At 36.7% G+C, this 24,326-nt stretch overlaps 1 protein-coding gene across 1 annotated transcript in view; it reads right to left on the bottom strand.

Moving 5' to 3' along the window:
- Positions 1–24,326, bottom strand: part of LOC150109672 (neurobeachin-like protein 1) — a 1,254,229-nt gene that overhangs the window by 475,328 nt on the left and 754,575 nt on the right. Inside the window, exon 33 of the mRNA XM_090413954.1 lies at positions 20,814–20,946. Coding sequence (XP_090270080.1) covers positions 20,814–20,946 — 133 coding nt within the window. The remainder of the gene's footprint in view (positions 1–20,813; positions 20,947–24,326) is intronic.

Below are 24,326 nucleotides of genomic sequence, written 5' to 3'. Positions count from 1 at the left end.
TTATCTGACATTTTGAACCCGCAAAATATGGGATATTTTGGATAGAATCTCCGACTCTACAGCCAATAAAGAATTTGCTAAAGTTAAAAACCGACACTGGAAAAAATTTGAAATCATCCAGCAATGCTACACAGCAGCCGCAATTTCATCAAGATGGCATCGTTGTGAACCTATCATCGACAACCTTATCCAAAGAGGCCACGAGTGCATTAAGTCTTGGACACAATTTTGCCATTACTCCAAAAGATGTGCCTAAAACCAAAATAATGGCTTCCATTGAACGTGGGATTTACCACTTGCCTCCAGCCATAGCCAATAATATTAGGTTAGACGTGGCCAATATCCTTATCCATTCTAAGCCTCCCAAAAATAATATCCCACATAAAGAATAATAGCTCTAAAAGAACTACGCAATAATAACCACATTACAATAACCAAATCAGACAAAGGAAATGCCACTGTAGTAATGGATACAATAGAATATGAAAGTAAAATGCATGCACTGCTCCAAGACCGGTCTACATATCAAATCATAGATCGAGATCCCACCAACTCACAAAAGAATAAGGTGTGCAAGTTACTGAACAAAATCACTTTGGCCTAAAGAAATTGTCAAAAAACTCAAACCTTTGCACGTTAAAGCACCCAGAATATATGGTGCTCCTAAAATATACAAACAAAGTACACCTTTGCGTCCTATTGTAGATAGTATAAACAGTCTTACATATAAACTAGCTAAACATTTAGCACAATTACTAACCACTTACACAAACAATTCTCCCTCTTTTCTTAAAAATTCTACCCACCTAAAAAGTATTTTAGAAAACCACACCTTAAATAGTTCAGACCTAATGGTGAGTTTTGATATCACCTCATTATTCACTAATGTACCACTGATTGAAACACTTAACTTACTAAATTCACAATTTCCCCCAGATATATTTCAGCTATTTAAATTCACAGTACAGGCAGGTTATTTTACATGGAAGGGGAAAATATACAAACAATTAGATGGGACAGCTATGGGTTCACCCCTTTCTCCCCCCTTAGCCAACTTCTATATAGAACATCTGGAAAATTAGCTATCAACACAGCCACTCTCAAACCTACGTCTCTGGCTACGCTACGTTGACAATGTGTTTGCTATTTGGCCACATGGCCCAGACACACTGAATACATTTTTAGTGCATTTAAATAGCCAGCACCCTAAAATCCACTTTACAATGGAACTAGAAGCCAATGACTGGCTGCCCTTCTTGGACATGCTGATCACACGTCTTCCAGAAGGTTCCTTATCATTTTCAGTTTATAGAAACCCACACATACAGGGAGATACTTACACAAACATAATAAATTTAGTTTAATCCTTTATCCAAGTGCGAGCAAACAAAGTTTGCGCCTGAAAGTATCTTCAGGACTGGGGTAAGGTGGCACAACACCAGGACACTCCTTGCAAAGGTGGAGCAAGCTACCAACACTCCTATCTCAGTATCTCCCATAATGCAAAACACATCTCCTTGCGGATATGTCTAATGGTATGCATTAAGGGAAGGGCCACAACCCAGACTAGTTTCGACCTTTATTGAGGTCTCTTCAGTGGGAGCCAGGCTCAAGTGGAGATACCAGGCAGCATTAGCAGGTCATCTCTACCTATAGGAGTTGCCAAATGGTGTGCCACCCTTTATTAATAAATTACTCTGGATTTAGAGAAAGATGTTGAAAGTTTATTTTTCACTTGGTCAGTTTGGCAACTCCTATAGGTAGAGATGACCTGCTAATGCTGCCTGGTATCTCCACTTGGGCCTGGCTCCCACTGAAGAGACCTCAATAAAGGTCGAAACTAGTTGGGGTTGTGGCCCTTCCCTTAATGCATAACATTAGACATATCCGCAAGGAGATGTGCTTTGCATTATGGGAGATACTGAGATAGGAGTGTTGGTATCTTGCTCCACCTTTGCAAGGGGTGCCCTGGTGTTGTTCCACCTTACCCCAGTCCTGAAGATACTTTCAGGCGCAAACTTTGTTTGCTCACACTTGGATAAAGGATTAAACTAAATTTATTATACTCTAACCAAGTGAAAAATAAACTTTCAACTTACACAAACAATCACACCATCACCCTTCTCAACAATATGGTATCTTAAAAACACTAACCCATAGAGCTAGAGCAATCTGTTCGAATGACATTGCTCTCACTACTGAACTTTCTCACCTACGTCAAACCTTCTTAATCAATGGTTATAATCCCCATAAAATAGATAACATACTAAATGCTACCCATAAATCCCCTCTATCTACCACAGAAGACTACAACAAAACCATCACCATCCCATACATTAAAGGCACATCTGAAAAGATATCTAGGGTGCTTAACAAACACCAACTATGCACAGTATTTAAAACCTTATATCAAATTAGCAACTCTCATCCATTCACCTAAGGACAAATGCACTCCTTTATCACATCCAGGTGTGTATGAAGTGCCCTGTTCTTGCCATCAAGCCTACTATGGACAGACAAGAAGAAATGTAGACATCCGCTTCAGTGAACACAAAAAATATATCCGACACTTTCGCTATGGTAAGTCGGGTCTGGCAGACCATGCTTTGGATACCCCTGCACACAGGATCAATTGGAAAGAAACAAAGTAATGCACAGAAGCTTCTACAAGTCAGAGAGGTTGTTCCTGGAATCAACAGAAGCCTTAAAACATACACCAAACCTTAACAAGTATGGCTGTATAAATCTACCAAAGATTTGGAAGACAGTCATCCTAAGACCAAATTAATATTTATTACTTTTATTTTTTAATTTATATTTTTTCAAACTTTCTAAGACCATCATTTGGACTACTATTTCAAAACTTGAAATTTTTTTTTTTTTAAACCTAGATGGCGCCATATTAAGACTTTAGTCTTGTGTTGCACGCTGCAATCACTTATACTAGCCCCACTGTTACCGGTGTAACAGCGAGGCTAGTATAAGTCTTTAAGTCTTATAAGTCTTAGTATATAGTCTAAGTTTGTTACAAATGTCTTGCATTTGTAAGAAACTTTGTGTTGTGTGCTCTGAAGATGCTGGATATAATACCAGCAAAATATTAGCTTTTAAGTTAATAAATAGTTATTTTCTTAACCATCTGTATTCTTATCATACCGTGAAACCTATTACAACATGTCTGACAAACACACAAGCCTATCCATGCATATAACCTATCTGATTGTCACTATTCAGCTACCCAGCTTTGGTGAACATGAGATCATGCCCACGTGAATGTGCCCAACAATACTATGGCATACATAAGAATGCCTTCAAATGTCAGCAATACATTTGCAAATTAATTTATACCTGTAGTTCTCTTGTAATGTATGTGCTGCTTTGAAAGAAGGCAACAGACATCTCCCATGGGTAAGGTGCATCATGCCATGTAATGAGTCATGTGTTTGTAGCTGGTATAAACTGGAGGAATATGATTCTCCCCAAGCAGTGGCGGCTCATGGCTTGAAATCGTGGGGGTGCTGCAACTTTCGAAATATACATACACACTGTAAGTGCAGTATATACGTGTTTGGATAAAATATCAAAATTATGGTAAAAAAAAAAAAAAAAAAAATTAAACATGAAAAAATATTGTTTATTATCAATAAAATTATACAGTTTGTTATAATTCAAAATTACTCAAAAATAAAATATATTCTTCTTGTTTTGTTTCATGAAAAAATGTTTATTATCGATAAAAGGATAGTTTAGTATAATTCAAAATTACTTAAAAATAAAATCCATTATCATAATCCCAATAATGTTCTAAAATAAAAACTATAACAAATGTTATGTCTTTAATTGTAATGTCCAAATATTTAAGGAGATGGAGTAAACACGATAAGCACTACGAACACTCTACTTTATATGCCGCAAACTGCATATAAACAACAGTGGAACAGCATGATGGACAGTGCCGCATTATGCTAATAGCTCGCATCTCACTATGACGTGTATATGCTTGCTCGTGTAGCAATATGACACTGTGGTAAACAGTGCTGCTAGCGTCCTTTGCCCTTCTAAGTGCTACAAGATGGATTTTTATTATTTTTTATACAAAATAAGAGAATTGTATAGGATTGATGATAAAATTAAATATTACAAGCAAATATATAAATACACTAATAAATATATTTATATATCGAGAAAAATTGGGGGGTGCTGCAGTTCCGCAGTGCCTATGCATGAGCCGCCCCTGCTCCCAAGTCAGTGAAACTGTGTCCAAGTGAAATGGCTGCAAGAACTGAACTGATGGAGTTTGAAAGAGGCATTGTGATATGATGTCATGATTCAGGCCTATCTGTTCAGCAAACTGTTGATACACTGGGCCATCTGAGGTCAACAATCAATGACGCCATACTGAGATGGTAGTGCAGAGAGTCAACTGCAAGCATTACCTGCAGTGGATGACCTGCCACACTCACCGAACATGACTGTAGGGTGCTAAGAAGGATAACGTAAAAACTGCCGTTCATCAGCTGACACATTGAATGCGGAGTTCCTGGCATCTACTAGAACACAAATGTGCACAAAAACATTCTATACTGAGGCTCACAACATGGGATTCCATGGTAGGACTACAATAATGTGGAGCTTATATATTGTTCTTTGCATCATTGACAACATGAAGCATTGTTGTCAATGATGCAAAGAGAGTGTACAGTGGGACATGGAAGCTTGGAAAGCTATGTCATGGAGTAAAAAATCAAAATCACCCTACACCCACTACTGAGCAGATGGACAGCTGTGGGTATGATGGATGCTCGGTGAATATCTGTTACATGAGTACATAATCTCAACTATGAAATTCAGAGTTGGGGGAGGGGGTTGATCGTATGGGCTTGTTTTTCCTGGTTTAGCCTTCGACCTCTGTTTATGGTGCCACAAACACTCTGGATGCAATGTTTCCTACTTTGTGTTGTTTCTATGGAATTAACCATTGTCTTTTTCAGCAGGACAATGCACCATGTCATAAAGCTGCTGCTGTAACTGCGTGGCTTGTGGACATGAATGTCACTAAACTAGACTGGCCTCCACAGAGTTCTGATCTCAACTCAATTGAACATCGGTGGGATGAACTGGAGCATTGAGTGAGGTCCAGGGATGTCCACCCCACAGTTGTCCAGGACCACATTACATGCCTACAGGAAGTATGTCAAAAATTACCATTGATCACTATTGTATGCTTGTGGAAAGTATGCCCCATAGAATTGATGCAGTCATTGCAGTGAAAGGAGGTCCTAAATCTTATTAAGGTGGACATCAGGGTTGTTTGTTCCTCATACTATGGTGTCCGTTGACTTTTCAAGCAGCATATGTTTGTATTTCTCTTTTCATGCTATGTACCTGATGATTTCTTTTATTATCTCACATAGTCAAGTACATCCATTGCATCAAATATATAACTATACTGAAAGTTTAAATCTAGTATAAATCCCACATGGAGATTATAGAGCAATTTAACTTTCAGTGTGTTCTAGTTTAATGTACATTTTACTATGCTTCTTTCAGGAGGATAAATAAACTAAACTAATACTATATTTGACTGGGCTTTTGTATCATAACACAGAATACATGACACAGACTAACAAGACAAACTAGAATTAGAATTTGTTCCAATAATTTCATTAATAATAGTTACAAATCTAATAAAATAAACAGGTTGTATGCTCCATTTCTAATAGTAAACAAACTAGCAGAGAGCCATTATATCACTCCCCAGCTGTAGTAGTTTCTTATATCAAAGCAGTATCTGAAAACATTAAAAAAAAACCCAATAAATACCAAATTTCTTATAAACCAATAATAAAACTAACTTCCCTTATTCATTCTCCAAAAGATGAAATTCTCCCATTACCGGTGCCTGGAAAATATTATTATTATTAACAATCGCCTCTGGTGAGTAGAGAACTCATTGAGAGAGAGGCCATAAATCAACTACACCATCTATTAGATCTCTTAAACTCATTCGCACTACAGTGGTATCTCGCTAATCCGAACTAATAAAAACCGTGCTCATTCGGATTAACGAAAAGTTCGGATTAGTGAATTTTCGCCCAAGAGAGAACAATAACTAGCGTATAAGACAAAAATAATCAGATTCTAATGGTACATCAATTTAATTCTGTAAATAAATGTAGTATCCGATAGAAAAAAAGCTACTATACTGCAATGTAAAACTTAAAAAATAAAACAGTACACAAGTTTATTTTAGCAAAAAATTTAGTTTGTATGTACCTGTATTGTTGAGGATTCTGATTTAATAAAACTGCAATAAAAAAGCTATCAGTACATAACTTAATTTGTGTAAAAAATATTACTTTCTTGTACACAACCCACAAAAAAAGTTTCACAAAATAACACAAAACAGTTTTTTTTTTATTTCTTTGTAAAAAAATCACTGATTTTCTTTTGCTTCTTGGAAGCTAAACTTTTTTTGAATGCTTCTTCTCAGAGCTGCATTAGCAATAAAATTTTGTGGAATGGCGTATCATTCTGCTTATCCCATTCTACACACATATTAAAACTGTCAACTGCCTCTATATGTGTTACTCTTTTTCCATTCCGTAACATTTATTTGTGAAATTTCAACATCTGGATTTATATTTTTAAACAAATTATGCATGATTGGAATTTTCCTCTCTTGGTAAATTCTAGAAGGCCACAGTTTTTTCTATGACGCTCGAATTGCTTCAGGTTCGACGGCTTCCCAGGCAAACGTGAACATACAATAAATCAAAATAGACCTACAGTATAACCGTACAATCGACAACGTGAAAAAATACTCTACTGTAATAATAATAAAATAAATAATAATAGTTAAAATAATAATTATTAAATAAAAATAATAATACACAAAATAATAATACGTAATAAATAAAACTATTATAATACAGCTATATCGCCTGCTTCAGTTTAGGAGTACCCCTGTTTAAATGTCATTGGCTATTTACTCATGGGTTCTTAGGGCATTATGAGTGTAGATGTACTAAAAAGTATATGTAGCTTAAGGAATAGAAATTGCACATACCTTTTTCTGGGTGTTGTGGCTTTTCCTCTGTCTGCGATGTCGAGAACTGCAGAGTGTGTGTGTGTGGGGGGGGTAGGCAGTTTGGTAGAATAAGTTAGAAAAACCCGGGTTTTTTTCGTAATATGTAGAAACATATACTTTTATATAGGGTGGGGAAAAAGTGAAAGGGTTAATTTTTTAAAATAGGGAGGGGGAAGGGGAAAGGTGGTTGACGGGGTGTGGACGTCCACACCCCGTCAACCACCTTTCCCCTTCCCCAGAGGAAAAGCCACAACACCCAGAAAAAGGTATGTGCAATTTCTATTCCTTAAGCTACATATACTTTTTAGTACATCTACACTCATAATGCCCTAAGAACCCATGAGTAAATAGCCAATGACATTTAAACAGGGGTACTCCTAAACTGAAGCAGGCGATATAGCTGTATTATAATAGTTTATAATGAGGAGTAACATGGGAGTTTTCCCAGAAATAATATACATAATAAATAAAACTTTTTTCTTTCAAACCCCTGTTCGGATTACTGGAGGGTTCGGATTAGTGAGATACCACTGTACATACACTCACCAATTTAACAGGCAAATTGTTCCACCTACTCCTCCGTGAAAAAAAAATCTAGCTCTCATCCTTTTCTTTACTGCACACAAACTTAACTTCAATGTTGTCCCATTGTTTTCTTCCCTCTTTCCAAATAATGAAAATTTTCATCAAACGATATTACATAACAGCCTTTCAGAAATTTATAGACTTCTATCATGTCACTGCTCTTTCACTTGTCTATCAGCATCTGTAGTTCACACACACACACACACACACACACACAAAACACACACACACACACACACACACACACACACACACACACACACACACACACACACACACACACACACACACACACACACACACACTTTCAATCTGCCCTTGTAATTCTACATTACATAATGGTGATATCATTTTTGTAACTCTTCTTTGCAATCTTTTCACAGCTTCTTTATCTCCTCTGAACCCCAGAGACCAATTTGTGTACAGTAGTCCAGATGCAGTCATATCAAAGCCAAGATATGTTTTTCCGAGATACCCCTGTCTTGTATCACTAATTCTGCCTCTCTCCAAACCAGCCATTCTTGTTTCTTTTTCTGTTATTCTCTACCAAGTTAATTTAGGCCATCCCCTTTTCCTTCCAGAATCAACATCAAAACTGCTCTTGGAATCTCTCTACTGTCCATTCCATTCTAGTATATGCCCAATCCTTTTGCATCTGTTCACCCCCCCCTCACTCCACTGGCGATATGCTCAGTCAGTTTATAATTTAACACGTTCGCTGCCACGCTCCTCAGGCATAGTTTGTTCCCGCATGCCAAGCACTTTCGCGTCTTCAAGGTCACTACGAGTAATCTCGTAGCCAGCTTATCAGACAGAATTTTGTTTCATACACCAACTACAAGTAATCTCGTATCACCCCCACCCATATATGACATGCACTGATGAATGTGTTTATTGCGTCTAGTCTCTAAAAACCTTCAGTTTCACCATGACCAGCAACAGAAAACTTACTGATAAAGAATTAGAAGTTTACGCTAATACGAGCGATGATGAATTTAATGAATTCATCATCGCAAATGGAAGGATAAGAGGAAAGTTCTTTCCATTTCAAATATGCACAAATTTTAAATGGTTGATGCAAAAAATCAGAATGGTAAAATTCATTTAAAACCAAATATCGTTAGGAACTATAATTTGGGTATGTGAGGCATCGATTTTTTCTGAACAAATGCTTTCTTACTATTCCCCCTTAAGAAAGACAATTAGATGGCCAAAGAAATTGGTAATATGCATTCTTGATATATATATTCAAAAAGCGCATAAATTTTATAATATAATTACTGGAAATGCAATGACTGCTTTAAAATTTAGAGATCAATTTATCTCAGTTTTTGTTGGAATGGATAAGCTTACAGCATCACAGATTATCAGCAGGATTCGGGATCTTTATTATTTGGAAATTTTACCACCTACAGAAAAAAATATTCGCCGACAAAGCCATGCTGAGTATGTACACGAAACAAACAATGACGCAAAACACGTTATTATTGTCCTGTTTGTCAGGAAAAACCATCATTGTGCGTGGAAAATTGTTTTGAAGTGTATCATTCGTAATTTGAATAAATTGGTTTTTATTTTATTGATTTCATTTTATTATTTTTATTGATTTTTATCACTTTTAAATTGATTTACAAATTACGTGTTATACTACGGATTAGCTCGCGCTTGGCATAGGAGGTTGGTAATCGACATGCGAGTATATTCGTAGTTGGCTTTTGAGGCATGTACATAATATACTATATTTTAGTTGAAATTATTTCCCTTCTATCAAGCCCCAGACGTGCTCTCCGCTTTATTCAGAACCCAAGGGTCCAAATTAAGGTAATTATACTAAGGGTTAACTCGTGTTTGGCATAGGAGGTCAGTAAATCGACATACGAGTATACTCGTAGTTGGCTTGTGAAGCTCATATACGATATACGAGTATACTCGTAGTTGGCAGCGAACGTGTTAATATTTTATGCACACATTTTGTTTGAAAGCTATATAATTTAACTTTCAAATTATATCATTAAATAAAATTATCCAGATCCATATAATAATATTGCCATATACTGCTACTGAAGATCTTTATTTTGGTTATATTGTAATATCAGGGCAATTTCTGTATATTATTAAATTTTCTAAAAGAAATAGTTGCTTTTGCCAATCTCCGCATCATATCTCTGTCAGTTCCACCTTAAGCATGAATATGAGCTCCGAAGTATGTAAAATTCTTAAATTTTATTGCATGTTGATTAATTTTAATTCCATTGTGGCATTTGTTGTTAATATAAGAATGGTTGTTTTAGTCATATTTATTTTGAGACCAACCTTTTCAGCTGTTTTCTACAATGCTTACAATTTTGCCTATATCAGTGTATTTTGATAAAATCAAGACTATGTCATCTGCATAATCTAGATCGTCCAACTGTGATACAGGATTCCATTTAATTCTTCTTTTGACACCTGTAACTTTTATCATAATACAACCAATGATCAAAGTGGATGGTATGCCCCATATAGTCATCCATCTTTATTGTGCCTACTGAGTGCCTCTGTAGCTCAGTCAGTATAGATGAAGCCCTTTGGTCGGAAAGACATGGGTTTGATTCCCATCCATGATGTGAGGAACCTTTATCTGGTTTCTTTCAATTAAAGGTGAGTTAGCTGGTCTCATATGGAGGTAGTGGTTTTTTTCACCTGGAACCTCGGATTTTTCGTCCCTCAGAACAGGCAAACTGCACCCCGTGAACACACAGTCAAAAAATACATATTTAATCCCTCATTAGGAGGGCTCAACCAGACCTAAAGGGTGGTAAAAGATCAGGGGAACTCCCACATGAATAAAACAAAAATCGGCCCATTTGAGGTTACTACTGTGAGATAGCAGCGAGCAACTCCAGATTTCACTCTGCTGGCCTCCTTTACATATCAACAGCCTCAAGTGACCTGTCATCTACATTACTGTCTTTTTGTTGAACTCTTTCTTGTTTTGGCTTCAGTTCCTCTGCTTTGATTAGTAATTATCTCCCTCTCCCACCTCTTACCACCCAATTTTCTCTGTTATTTCTAAAAATACTATACACAATGCAGTCTATTCCTATGGCTATATTATTTGCCACCAACTAAGACTCACTAATACCTATAATGTTTGGTTAAGTTGATTTGGGAACAAAATACACATGCAAACATAACAGAAAATTCAACAATGTGATATCATTAATTTATTATGGCAATGATGGTCAATTACTATTATTATTATTATTAAGAGAGACCTCCAGGGAGTCAGAGACTCATGAAGGGAGGCCACATACTACACACACACACACAATAGCTATCATACTTATTCTCAAATTCATTCACACTGCTTGCACTCACAACATCCAAAGGCAATCCATTTCAATCACGCATCAGCCTCTGAGAGAAATTTATAGCCCTCGCACCCTTCTTGGAGATCTTCATTCTCAACTTCTGAGGATGCCCTCTCATCCTTTCCGCACCCTCCATAAATTGAAAAATTCCATCAATTGAAATCCTGTATGACCCTTTCAGAAGTTTATAAATTTCAATCATATCATCCCTCTTTCTCCTGTTTGCTACTGTCTGCAGTCTACAAATTCTCCATCTGTTTTCATAATCAGTATTCCATAATCATGATATTATTTTTAACACTCTCCTTTGTGCTCTCTAAAATATATCAGAATCACAATGGAAACCAGGAGAACCAGACCCATACACAAGAGTCCAAGTGAGGTCTTATCAAGGCCTTGTAGAGAAGCAAAATAACATCCTTATCTTTACATGTGAACGTTCGTTTCAGCATTGCAATTATCTTTTGAGTTGTATTTGCAATCTTTGTTACGTGGCCCCTGAACTATAAATTCCTATCTATTAACACTCCAAGATCCCTAGCCTCATCAGTTTCTTCTAGACTAATCCCATGAATATAATACGACATTGGATATCTAATCATGCCAAAGTGAATGACTTTACATTTACTCACAGTGAACTGACACCCATTTTCCCATGCCCATAATTCCAGCATATTCAAATCATTCTGCAAGTACTGCATATCAGCAGCATTCCTGATTACCCTACCTATCTTTGCATCATCAGCAAATAGCTGTATGTCGCTTGTCAAATCCTTCTCAATATCATTAATGTACAGATTGAATAACAGTGGACCAAGCACTGATCCTTATGGTACACCACTTGTTACCTTAAACCTTGCAGACTCAGTCAGCCATCTTCTTACCCATGCTAATATTGTATAACCCAAACCTATTTTCTCAAATTTATACAACAGTCTACCATGCTGTATTCTGTCAAAAGCCTTAACAAAATCCAAAAGTATCATGGTGTATCTTTTTCCCTTATCTAGTTCAATGGTAGCATTGTTATAGAATGTGAGCAAGTTGCTAAAAACATAACCTTCCCTTAGTAAACCCATGTTGTTCATTGCAAAGTAGAGATTCACTGTCAATCCATTTCTGAATGCAAATCCTAAGATGTTGGAAAATTTTTCCAAAATCTTCACCACCACTCCTGAGATATTAATTGGTCAATAGTTGGATATATCAGTCTTTGCACCACCTTTGCACAATGAAATTACGATAAGTTCCTTCCATTCCTGCGGAATATTCTCTGTTCCGAGACTCATATTAAACATCCTGGTCAAAGGAATGGTCAGTTCAGTTGAACACTCTTTTAGTACACGTGCTGAATTCTTATTCAATTTGTGCAACAGCTCTAATACTTCGGCCTCACACACCTGCGTTTCTTCATCTAGTGAAGAGGTAACAGTGAGCTCAATGTTGCATTCACCGGGTTGACAGCTTTTAACAAAATGGGCACTCATTAACTGAACAACCTCTTCTGCATCTGTAACCCTCACGCCATCTGTATTTATAAGAGTTATTCTTTCATATTCATTCTTTCTTTTACTTGCAGCATATCGATAGAATTCTTGTGGGTTGTCTTTAGCACACAGAGCCAGTTTCTTTTCATACTCAGACTTTGCTTTCCGTACAACAGTTGTGACTATTCTAGCCTGCTGCTTATAACGTTCATAACGGACTTCATCCTCATGCAAATGGTATGCTTCCACATCGTCGTTTTCTTACGAATCTCTTGCTTAAGTAGATTACACAACCATTTGATTCGTACTCTATTTATTCTTTGAATTCTCAGATCACATTCTGATATCGCATCATTTAAGTATTGTTTAAATGCTTCCCATGCACTGTCGATATTCTTTCCATCCAGCAACCGATCCCAATCCACTGAACTCAGTATACTCTTCAGTTGGTCATAATTTCCTGCTTTGTAGTTCAGCACGTAACCTTTTCTGAATGGAACATTAATAAACTTAGTCACTTCCCAAGTGAGTACGGCATGATCACTGTCAGCAACTAGAAGCAGAATAGTTATGTCTTTAACTGAAATGGGCTCTGACACTATAATCAAATATAACACTGTTTGCCCTCGAGTTCCTTCTGTCACATGTTGCTTGAAGAAGTTGCCCCACAACAGCTCAATAAATGCATTTTCATTCTTCTCATGAGGTTCTACTGATATCCAATCAACATTTGGATAATTAAAGTTTCCCAATATGATTACTCTTTTCGCATTCATCTTTTCTATTTGGTGATGCATTTCTCCATTACTAGCAACTGATCCAACAGGTCTGTAACAACGTCCCATTATTAAAGTCCAAGTAATTTAATGGAAAAATAAAATAAAATAAATAGAATAAAATGTCGAGCAAAAAAAAAAAGGTTAAAAAATAAAAGTTATTAAGATTAACTACACGTCAGTGGTCTAGACAAGCACACTCACATGTTGAATTAAGAATGTTATGATTCCATTGTATAAGGCTTTGATCAGACCATATATGGATTATTACTGAACAGATTTGGTCACCAGATTTTCAAAAGAATAAAGAGATGTTGAAAAAGGTTCAGAGACAATTGACTACAATGGTTTCTGGAATGTTGAGTATGAAAACAGATTGAAGGAATGCAAATTGCAGAGTAGTGGACAAGGACAAGGAGGAATACATGATAGAAACATAAGTTGATGCAGTATTGCCATAATGTACTGTGCTGTCCTCACAATTTTAGTAAAATGTCCTGACATTTCCCTTATCCATTAACACCCCCAGTTCAATCATCTCCACCTCCTCTAAAATATCCCCCACCAATCTTATACTCTGCACCTATCTGCTTCCCAAACTTTAAAAGCTTACACTTTGCTACACTGAACTGTTATCCTCATTCATTCACCCATTCAGAGTCAATTCAAGTTCATTTACAAGGGCAGCATCATCAATTTTACTCTTCATAATTCTCAACTTCATATCATCTGCAGACAACTGTACTTCAAGCCCTTCCCAATATATTTTTTTACATACAAATGAAAAACAATGGCCTCAAAGCAGACTGACGGGGCATACCACTTGTGATTTTGCTCTTATGGAATATCACTCTCCATACTTATCAGACAGCTAATCTCCAATCAAAAACATAAATCTACTATCCAGTTCCATCTATTCCAGTTTAATTACCAGCTTGTCAAACAGTCGATTGGGAATATAACAAGGATAAGTATTTAAATTTCATAGATCTGGAAAGGCATATACAAGTGCCATAAGGAAATCTCTTCAGAATGCTACAGTTGTTATGGTGTAAATCTGACATTATATGGAACAACACACAGTCTCTATTTGAGCTGAAAGTCAGCAGTTAGAACTAAAAGAGGTATAGGAAGACGGCTCAATGTTAAATCAGGTGTGCAACAATGGCATATTATCTTCACTGTTATTCGTGATCTATACAGATCACATTATAAAGAAAATTATTATTATTATATACTAGCACCTCCATGGAGTATGAAGACCCAATCTATCCATACAATCTATCATATCAAATCAATCTATCATATCATACAATCTATCCACTCATTCATCACTCTCCGAGCAAAAATCGAGTCATCACAATCCCTGCTCCCCCCAACCACACACACATTTCACATCTGTAGATGCTGTACGGTCACTCCTGTACCTCACCGGGTTTTGGGAGTGAAGTCTTTTGCTAAAATAAGTGGTAGGGTCGCAGATTCCGTTTCCACATAGAGTAAGTAGAGCAAGTACAAACATCCATGCCCATGGCAGGATTTGAATCCACAGCCTCTTGGCCAGAGAGCAGATATGCTAACCACTCCGCCAACCAGGCCAGCTCACACATTTATTCAACTTCCAGGGATGACCTCTTGTTCTGATCCCTCTAGTCAAATGCTGAAACATTTACCCTCCATCTATCCTATAAAACCCTATAAGCAACTTAAATGTTTCTATCATATCCCCTCTTTTTCTCTTATCAACCAACTTCTGCAATCTACACACCTTCAGTCTATCATCACGGGACATATTCCGCAGGCCACTTTACCATCTTTGTAACTCGCCTTTAAATCTTTCACACTGCTTCCACATCCTCAAGAAACCAAGGGGACCAGACTTGAGCACAGTAATCCAGATGTGGGTGAATCAAGGCCTTATAAAGAGGAATTACAACTTCCTTATTTCTACTTGTTAATGTGTTCTTTACTAGTCAAGTAATCTTATGTGCTACCTTAGCAAACTTAACAATATGTCCTCTAAACTTTAACTCTCTGTCTACCACCATACCTAAATCTCTAGCTTCATCTATTTCCTGGAGTACAGTGACATCAATGTCATAAACGAATTGTAATCTATTAATCCCAAAGTGCATAACTTTACATTTCTCGAAATTAAACTGACATCCATTAATTTTTGCCCATACTGACAGCCTATTTAAATCGTCCTGCAAGCTCTTCAAATTGCCTTGATTACCTATTACTCTACCTGATTTCCAATCATCAGCAAACAACTGAATAGTTGTTTGCTGATGATTAGAACAGAAATGAACTGAATAGTTCTTTTCAGGTTATTTCCTATATCATTTAAAGTACAAATTAAACAGCAATGGACTAAACTTTGTAGCACACCACTAGCCATCTGTTTTTGCCTCAATTCTGCCCCTCCATATACCACTTTTTGATATCTGTCCAGCAGCCACCTTCTTATTCACTTAACCAGTGTCATATCCATCTCCATTTATTTTAATTTGCTTAACAGAGTTCCATATAGTATTCTGTCAAATGCTTTGCAAACTCCAGTAAAATCATCATGTAGTCATCAATTTTATCGAACTCAGCAGTTACTCTATTATAAAAAGTTAGTAAATTACTAAGGCATGACTGACTCATCACAAAGCCATGCTGACCGACATACAGTATCATATTTTTATCTACCCATTCATGAATTCTCTGTTTTACCAATTTTTCTAGTACTTTTACCACCATGCCTGAGATACTGATTGGTCTATAATCTGCTACTGTAGTCTTAGAATCTCCCTTATGCAAAGGAATCATTTTGCCCTCTAACCACTCCCTTGGAACTCTACCAGAGCTGAGACTTAAATTAAATAGTCTAGTCAAAGGCATTGCCAGTTACTTTGTACATTCTTGCAAAACCCTAGCTGATATCCCACCTAATCCCAGTGAATTTACATTGAGATTATAGAATATTGTAAGAACCTCCAATTCATCCACCTCTGGTCCCACATTACGAGGGTGGCCTGAAAAGTTCTCGAACTCTACCATAGATGGCAACATTATTGGCAAGATTTTATTTTTCTAAAGTTGGTACATCTCTCATAACATTCATGTGAAATTGCAAGTCATTCTATCAAGTAGTTTGTTTTATACATCTGTCTGAAACAAAAGTGTTCTCTGTATCTCTTGAAATGGATAAAATTGAATATCATGCGGTTATAAAATTCTTTGTAAAAGAAGGTTTAATGCCAAAAGAAATTTGAAGTTCATAACAGTTTATGGGCACTCTTCTCCTTGATTTTCGACAATTAAGAAATGGGCTGTTGAGTTTAAATGTGGCCGTACCAGTCTTGAAGATGATCCATGTGAAGGACGTCCAAAAAGTGCAACACCACCAGAAATCGTTGATCAAGTGCACAATAAGGTAGTGGATGACTGATGAGTCAAGAGTGTGAAAGTGCTCAGACTATAGGCATTTCAAAAGAATGTGCAGGATATATTTTGCATGAAGAATTGCATATAAAAAAGCTTTGCGCAAGATGGGTGCGGCGCTTGCTCGCAGCAGATCAAAAACGCACTCGCATGAAATTCTCAAAATAGTGCTTGGAGCATTTTAACAAGAACAAAACTGATTTTGTGCATTGCTTTATTACTATGGATGAGACTTGGATTCTGATCAAGTGCATGATACGGTATTGGATGACCGACGAGTCAAAGCGTGTGAAATTGCTCAGAACATGCAGGATATATTTTGCATGAAGAATTGCATATGAAACAGCTTTGAGTATGATGGGTGCTGCGCTTGCTCATAGCAGATCAAAAACGCACTCGCATGAAAATCTCTGAATAGTGATTAGAGCGTTTCAACAAGAATAAAACTGATTTCGTTTGTCAATTTATTACTATGGATGAGACTTGGATTCAACATTACACACCAGAATCAAAACAGCAGTCAAAACAAACCACATTGTATTCTTATTGGCTTAAAACAAAATATCAAATGATGGTACAACACGACAAAATTTCATGCTGGCTGGGACGTCACCCGGTTAAACAAGGCCCCCGTTGTTTTTGCCAGGGAACCAGGGTAAACAGCAAAAAGTCAGCTACTGGAACAAATCCTAAAACCCACACCAACATCACCAGAATTCAAGATCGGTAATATCAACATAAAAAGCCAGAATGGCAAAGAAATGGAGGTAGCTGAGGAATTGGATAAGTACCAGATCGGCATAAGAGGGGTGACCAAACCAAAAAAGACAAAAACTGGTGAGATCTTTCTGAGCAATAAATACAAAATGTTATATTCAGGCAATGACAATCAAGGAATAGAAGGAGTAGCCATAGTATTCAACACTAAACCCGAGACTAATCTTCTCGAATGGCATGCAGTCTCAAGTAGAGTGATGTGGGCAAATATGAGAATGAGGAACTGGATGTGAGACTTATTTGTGCCTATGACCGCACAGAAGGTTCTACTAAGGTAGAAGTGGAGGAATTTTTTGAGGATTTAGAGAAATCAACTGATACAATGAAAAAGGAAAAGTTGGTCCTTGTTGGGGATCTAAATAGCAGAGTAGGAAATGATTGTCAGACATACAAAAATATTTTGGAAAAATTTGGAGATAACAGCTAAACTAATAATAATAGCAAATACCTGTTGGATTTCTGCTCAGGACTTGGACTGGTTATTACTAACACAGTGTTCCAACATAAAAATGTGAACAAATTCACATGGCGAGAAGAGGCAAGGAATAAGAAAAATCTCATTAACTATGTTATTGTTAATAGTGATGTTTTCTCCCCGGTGCAGGAGTTGAGCAAGGAGTTCAGTGGCAAGCCCTGAAGAAAACACTGATTGATTCAGCCAGAGAGGCATGTGGTGAGGTTGTCTGCAAGGATAGAAAAATCAGAACCCCATTGTGGACACAGAAAGTTAAAGAGGCAGTGACGGAAAAGAAGAAAGCATATCTGAAGTTCCTGGCAAATAAGCCAGCTTGTGCTCTTAGAGAATACAGAGACAAATGTAAGAAAGCTAAAAACTGTGAAAAACTGGTTAAGCAAAAGTCATGGGAGGACTTTGGTAAGAACACAGAAAATAAATATCAAGAAGGTGGCAAAATATTCTGGAGTTTGTTGATGAAGCTTAGAAATGGAGGAAAGAGTTCTAAAAAGGCATTAGAGATGATAAAGGTGACATGAAAAACATGAGAAAAAGATATCCTTGAAATATGGAGTAATTACTTCGAAAAATTGCTAAATAAAACAATCAGTGATAAAAAACACTCAAAGGCATATAGTCAGGAATACATATCCATACTTGAAAGGCAGCAGGAATAGATGATAGTCGACCAGAAATGCTCAAGTATGGAAGTATAAAAGTGGCCTGGACAGAAGGACGAATTACAGATGATTGGAGTAGAGCTCTCATGGAACCCATATATATAAAAAAGGAAATAAAACTGAATGTGAGAATTACAGACGCATTTCAATACTGAGTGTTCCTGGTAAGATATATGAAAGTATACTTTAGAGACAGTTGAGAAGGATTGTGGAAGAGAAGCTTGGTGAAGAACAAGCTGGATTCAGGCCAAATAGAGGCTGTCAGGATCAGATTTTCACTTTACGACAGATAGTTGAGAAATCATGGGAATATAACAAAGATCTGTATTTAGGTTTTGTAGATCTGGAAAAGGAATATACCAATACAGAAGCTATTCAATACGCTACAGTTATATGGTGTCAATGGCGCATTATATCAAGCAATACTTAGTCTTTATTTGAGTTGTAAGTCAGCAGATAGAATTGAAGGAAGTACAGGAAGATGGTTTAATGTTAAATCTGGTGTCAGACAAGGATGTACATTATCCCCTCTGTTATTCATTCTCTATATGGATCATATTATGAAGGAAAGTGGTATTAAAACTGATATCAAAATTGGAGATGTTAATGTCAGCTCTTTGCTATATGCAGGGAATGTTATACTTCTAAATAAATCCGCTACAAGTCTGTAAGATTCCCTTATGGTATGATGGTCAGCAATAAAACGACAAAGACAATGATATTTTCAATGTTTCTGTCTATTTTCAACTGTACTGTGAATGGAGGACCTATAGAACAAGTAAAACATTTCAGCTATTTAGTCACGATTTTTAGTGAAGATGGTAAATTAAATATGGAAATAGACAATAGAATCAACAAAGCTGGTATGGTAGGAAGTCAACTGAATAAATTTATATGGAATAAGAGAGAAATTAGCCAAAACACTAAATTAGCTGTACACAAAACAGTGTTCAAACCAATTTTAACTTATGGATCTGAGAGCTGGGTTAGAAGTAAAACACTTGACCAAAGACTAGAGACTGCAGATATGAGTCCTGAGAAAGATTAGGGGCATGAACAGATGGCATCAATGACAATATCATATTATAAACAAGGATATTAGGAAAGAACTTGACATTGTCAGCATCCAGGAATTCATTAGCAGAGCTAATCTCAGGTGGTATGGTCACTTAAATGGAACGGAAGAGGAAAGAATAGCAAAACAAGTGTTGTCTGCCAGGTTGGGCTGGAAAAAGACCCAGAGGAAGATCAACATATAGGTGGATTGGTACAGTAAAAAATGCCTTAGAAGACAAAAAAAATTAGACCTGATAATATTGGAGTCTTGACAGGTAACAGACTGATTTGGAGGAAAATTGTAGATAGGAAGTTAGGAATGATGTAAATGATGATGATATTTGAATAGTGCTCAAGTTTTTCATCTTGTCATGCAATTTGTGATAGTTGACAATTGCTTTATTAAGATTTCGGCAGACTTCGAAGCTTCATTCCATATCAGGATCAGCATCAAACAAAATTTTCTTAGCATGCTCAATGTGATTGTGACTAATTCAAGTTCTTTCGCAGTTAGTTTCTTAGTCATAACCTTCTCTTTCGCACTCCTTATCTTCTTATTCTTCTTCATATACACTCTGTTCTTCTAGTTGAAGGAGATCATTCTCGCTTAACTGTTCTGAATGGGAATTGAGCAACTTTCAGCTTTTCCTCTAATGTAATTACTTTTCTTCTATTATTACTTTTCTTATTACTGCTGCTTTCTTTATCAGTCTTTCTCTTTTCCCTATAAGGGATTGAATATAATAAAGGCTTATAAGTATCTAAATTAAAGCAAAATGAAGGAAAAGTGATTGAGTAAGAGAACAGAGTTTGCATGTGCACTTGCGATGATAGCTTTGTGTCAACTGCGGAATATCACCGGCTACCACCCGCAGCACTGCCACTACATTGACAAGTGCCACAACTCGCTGCAGATTGGAGACAAAAAATATTTCACGTAATGCAAAAAAAAAAAAATGCATTAATTGATTAATCACTCGCTTAAAGCAGGAAACAGCATCATCATCGTGCATATCGAATTCATGTTAAGCGAGGTTTACCTGTATAATATTATAGTTAACAAAATAAATGAGGAAAGTCAAAAATCAACAAATAAAAATTTTTAAATAAAATAAGTTGCTACCTGTGTCTTGAAGATCTGATAAGCACTGTTGAAGAAGACCTTCAAGGATAACTCTTTTAATTTCCAAATGAGAAAATAAAAGTTCATAACTGAGTGCCAACATATTAATACAGCCAAAGACTTGACCCCGTTCCTGTTCGCAGAAAAATAAAAATAAATAAGAAAAATAAAAATTTTATACATCGTCTTCTATTGATATATACAATATGTTTAAAATATTTGCAGACATCTGAAAAACAAAAAATTACATCATAATTTCTGCATGCTCCATCAAAGGATATACAAGAATATCATGATAGCTGAAATCAATTCAGAATAAACTAGTATAGAATAAATTAGTTTCATGTTAAAATTTTTTTCCTCACATTAGTCTGTTATTTGTCTATATGTTTTAACAGTGTCATTTTGCACTTCTAACTGCATCTACCTTTTGGTTGTGTAAACCTTTCATCATTCATTCTGTTAAACACTTATAGTAAAATTTCTCACTTAATAAAATCATTTTTATAAAAAAAAAATGCAATGGTGTGTGCTTTGTATTATAGGATACGTACTAAAGCAAGCGACGTGAAGTAATTAGCCTCTATATACAAGTAGCTCAGGCATGAATATATTTCACGCACAAAATATTGTTTTGCTTCCTTGGGTAAAGGATTAAAACCAAGTACAGAGTCTTCAAAAAAATGTATCCATACTTTAACAGATGGCATCGATGGACTTTTTTTTCAAAGTTGGATCGAACAGTAGTTCGATCCAACTTCGAATGATGTTCTCTCAAAAGATGTCCTTATTCACATGAATACTAGCATCAACACATGCCAGTAGGACAGTCAAACAAAATGGCCGAGGCATGATTGTCATTCGAGGAATGCAGGACCATTTTAAAGTAGTATTTCGAATTTGAGAATGTTGTTGAAGTTCAACGACAATGGAGGCATGAGTTTGCAACACAATCTCCAACATGCCTGACAGCTGCACCTATTCGTGATAAGCTTGAGACCCATGGCACTGTATGTGTGATGTGCAGAAGGGAAGATCCAGGAGGCCTCACACAGTAACAAGTCCTGCTTCCTCAGCTATGGTGTTGAAACAGTTTACACGCTCACCACAGAAGTCTACCACACAATGTGCATGTGAGACAGGAGTTTGCAGTGCCAGCATATGGCATATCTCAAAGCAGCTAAATGGAAAGTTTACATCCCAAGATTATTAGATGCAATGAATGAAAATGATCCTGATTGAAGAATACAGTATTGTGAGTGGTTTCAACACATGGTAGATGAGGATCAGGAGTTTGTGAGGAAGTTGGTTTGGTCTAGTGAAGCACAATTTAAGCTTAATGGAACAGTAAATCAGCATAATTGTGTTTACTGGGCTCTAGAAAATCTGGGCATTCATGTGGACAAGGCAGTCAATTTACCAGGGCTCAATGTCTGGTGTGGATTGGCATCTAGGGGTTTAATAGGACCATTCTTCTTTGAATATACTGTTATTGGTCAAGTGTACCTAGACATGCTACGCACATCCATTTTACCTGCCATTCATGCTTTATGGAAATGATCAGTTTCTCTTCCAAGAAGATGGCACCCCACCACACTGGTAAGCTCTCACCATGACGCGAGAGCTTATCTCGATGAGAGTTCGCAGGGACAATGGATAGGACGAAGAGGTGCAATTGAGTTCCCCCCTGCGTTCTCCTGATTTAACACCCTTGGACTTCTTCCTTGTAAACAGTAATTGTCTGTACGCTAATGGTAACCACTTTGAGCACCTCGGGTAATTGTAGAAGTCAAAGGTAACTTGTATTCATCCCTTGATGTCTGTATAAATTTAGTATTAAAATTTTTATACAGGTTTTTCTTTTGCTGAAGTGTGTGTACATTTTTTGATGGACTCTGTATATCATTTCTTGGTATCTTTAATGTCATATATAGAAGCTAATGACTTCACATCAATTGCCCTAGTATCCCATAATGCAAAGCATGTATCCTTACAGACATGGATGATATTATTAATTGTTAATTATTAACATCTGACCTTCATGGAGTCAGAGACTCATTGTGGGAGGTATACACTATTGCACACAGTGCTCATTCAACTGTGCTTTAAACTGATTCAGTGTGTCTACATTCACACTCAGGCAATGCATTCCACTCACCAACCACTCTCCATGCAAAGAACCAACTTCTCACTCTTCTGCTCACACCCTCCTTATACAGTTTCCAGGGATGGCCTCTTATTCTATCATCCCCTTCCCATTCTATGAAAAATCTCTTCCATGGCAACCTGATAACAATCCCTGACTAGCTTATGACTCAAGCATCCCCCCCCCACCCATCCTTCTGTTCACGAGGCTCTGCAACTTACATTCTCTCAATCTTTCTTTGTATTCCACATTCCAGAAACCGCTGACCACCTACTGCTATCCTGGAATCACTCGTCACCTCTTTTACTCTTTTTTCTTAAATTTCGTTCTCTTGCACACGTTCATGTGCAGAGTATAACATCACTCTGCATATTACTAATTTCATTTTTCATTTTCAGTAACTGTTTCATTAAATCTTGCATTTCAACAATTTTGCTTCTGCAGTCTTGCTACCTCTCGTTCTGCTGCACCCTATTCAGTTTCCTCATTCATACTTTCTTTTGCTTCCTCATCACTAACTTTCACTTCTATATCCTTGCATTATTTCACTTCCTCAGTTTCTGTTTAATTTCTGTTTCTTTCATTCTTTCTGTACACCAACTTCTATCTTTTTGGTCACTTTTGCATTCTTTGCCTTGTGGTCTAATAATATATTGTATTTCCAACAAATCCATACTTTCGTTCGTCTCTTGTTCATTCTCTCTCCCGCTCCACAAACACATCTCTTACACTCTGCAATGCATACATATTACACTCACAACATTGATTCATTTTTGAAAAGTCTATGCCATTAATGCCACTTGATTTTTGTGGTGCTCACTTTCGTGGTGTTCCCTTCCCATCATGCTGTACATTATTGGAAGGGCTGCTATCCAAACTGATTTCGACCTTTATTAAGATCTCTTCAGTGGAAGCAAGACTCAGAAGTGATAGCAATGTTGAAGTAATGCAGAAGTAATTTACATATGCAAGTAGTTAAAGGATGTCACACCTTATTATTAAAATACTCTGGTTTCAAGATAAATCTTAAAAGTTTTTTTCACTTGGTTATACTATAAATTAATGATGCCAAGAAATTATATTCTTGGTTTCATCCTTTATTCAAGTGTAAGCAAACAACATTTGGGATACTAAGGCAATTGATGGGAAGTCATTAGCCTCAATATACGAGTTTTCCCTGTCAAACAAAGTAACTTCATGTACAAACTTTGTTTATTTACACTTGTAATCGCAAGTGTAAGCATGCAAAATGGATTTTAGATCCAGCATTATTTCAAAGCTGAATGTAGAAACTATGAAAGTTTTGTAAGGTAAGTTGACCAGAGAGCTTACTGGAATACGCTCCCCCAGCATTCGCGAGTTGCCTT

This window comes from Typopeltis vanoorti, chromosome 2 (genome assembly GCF_054136105.1).
Source record: "Typopeltis vanoorti isolate ZY-2024b chromosome 2, IOZ_Tvanoo_1.0, whole genome shotgun sequence".
Classification (NCBI taxonomy): domain Eukaryota; kingdom Metazoa; phylum Arthropoda; class Arachnida; order Uropygi; family Thelyphonidae; genus Typopeltis; species Typopeltis vanoorti.
The sequence above is the reverse complement of the archived record's forward strand: the minus strand, read 5'-3'. Positions and strand labels throughout refer to the sequence as shown.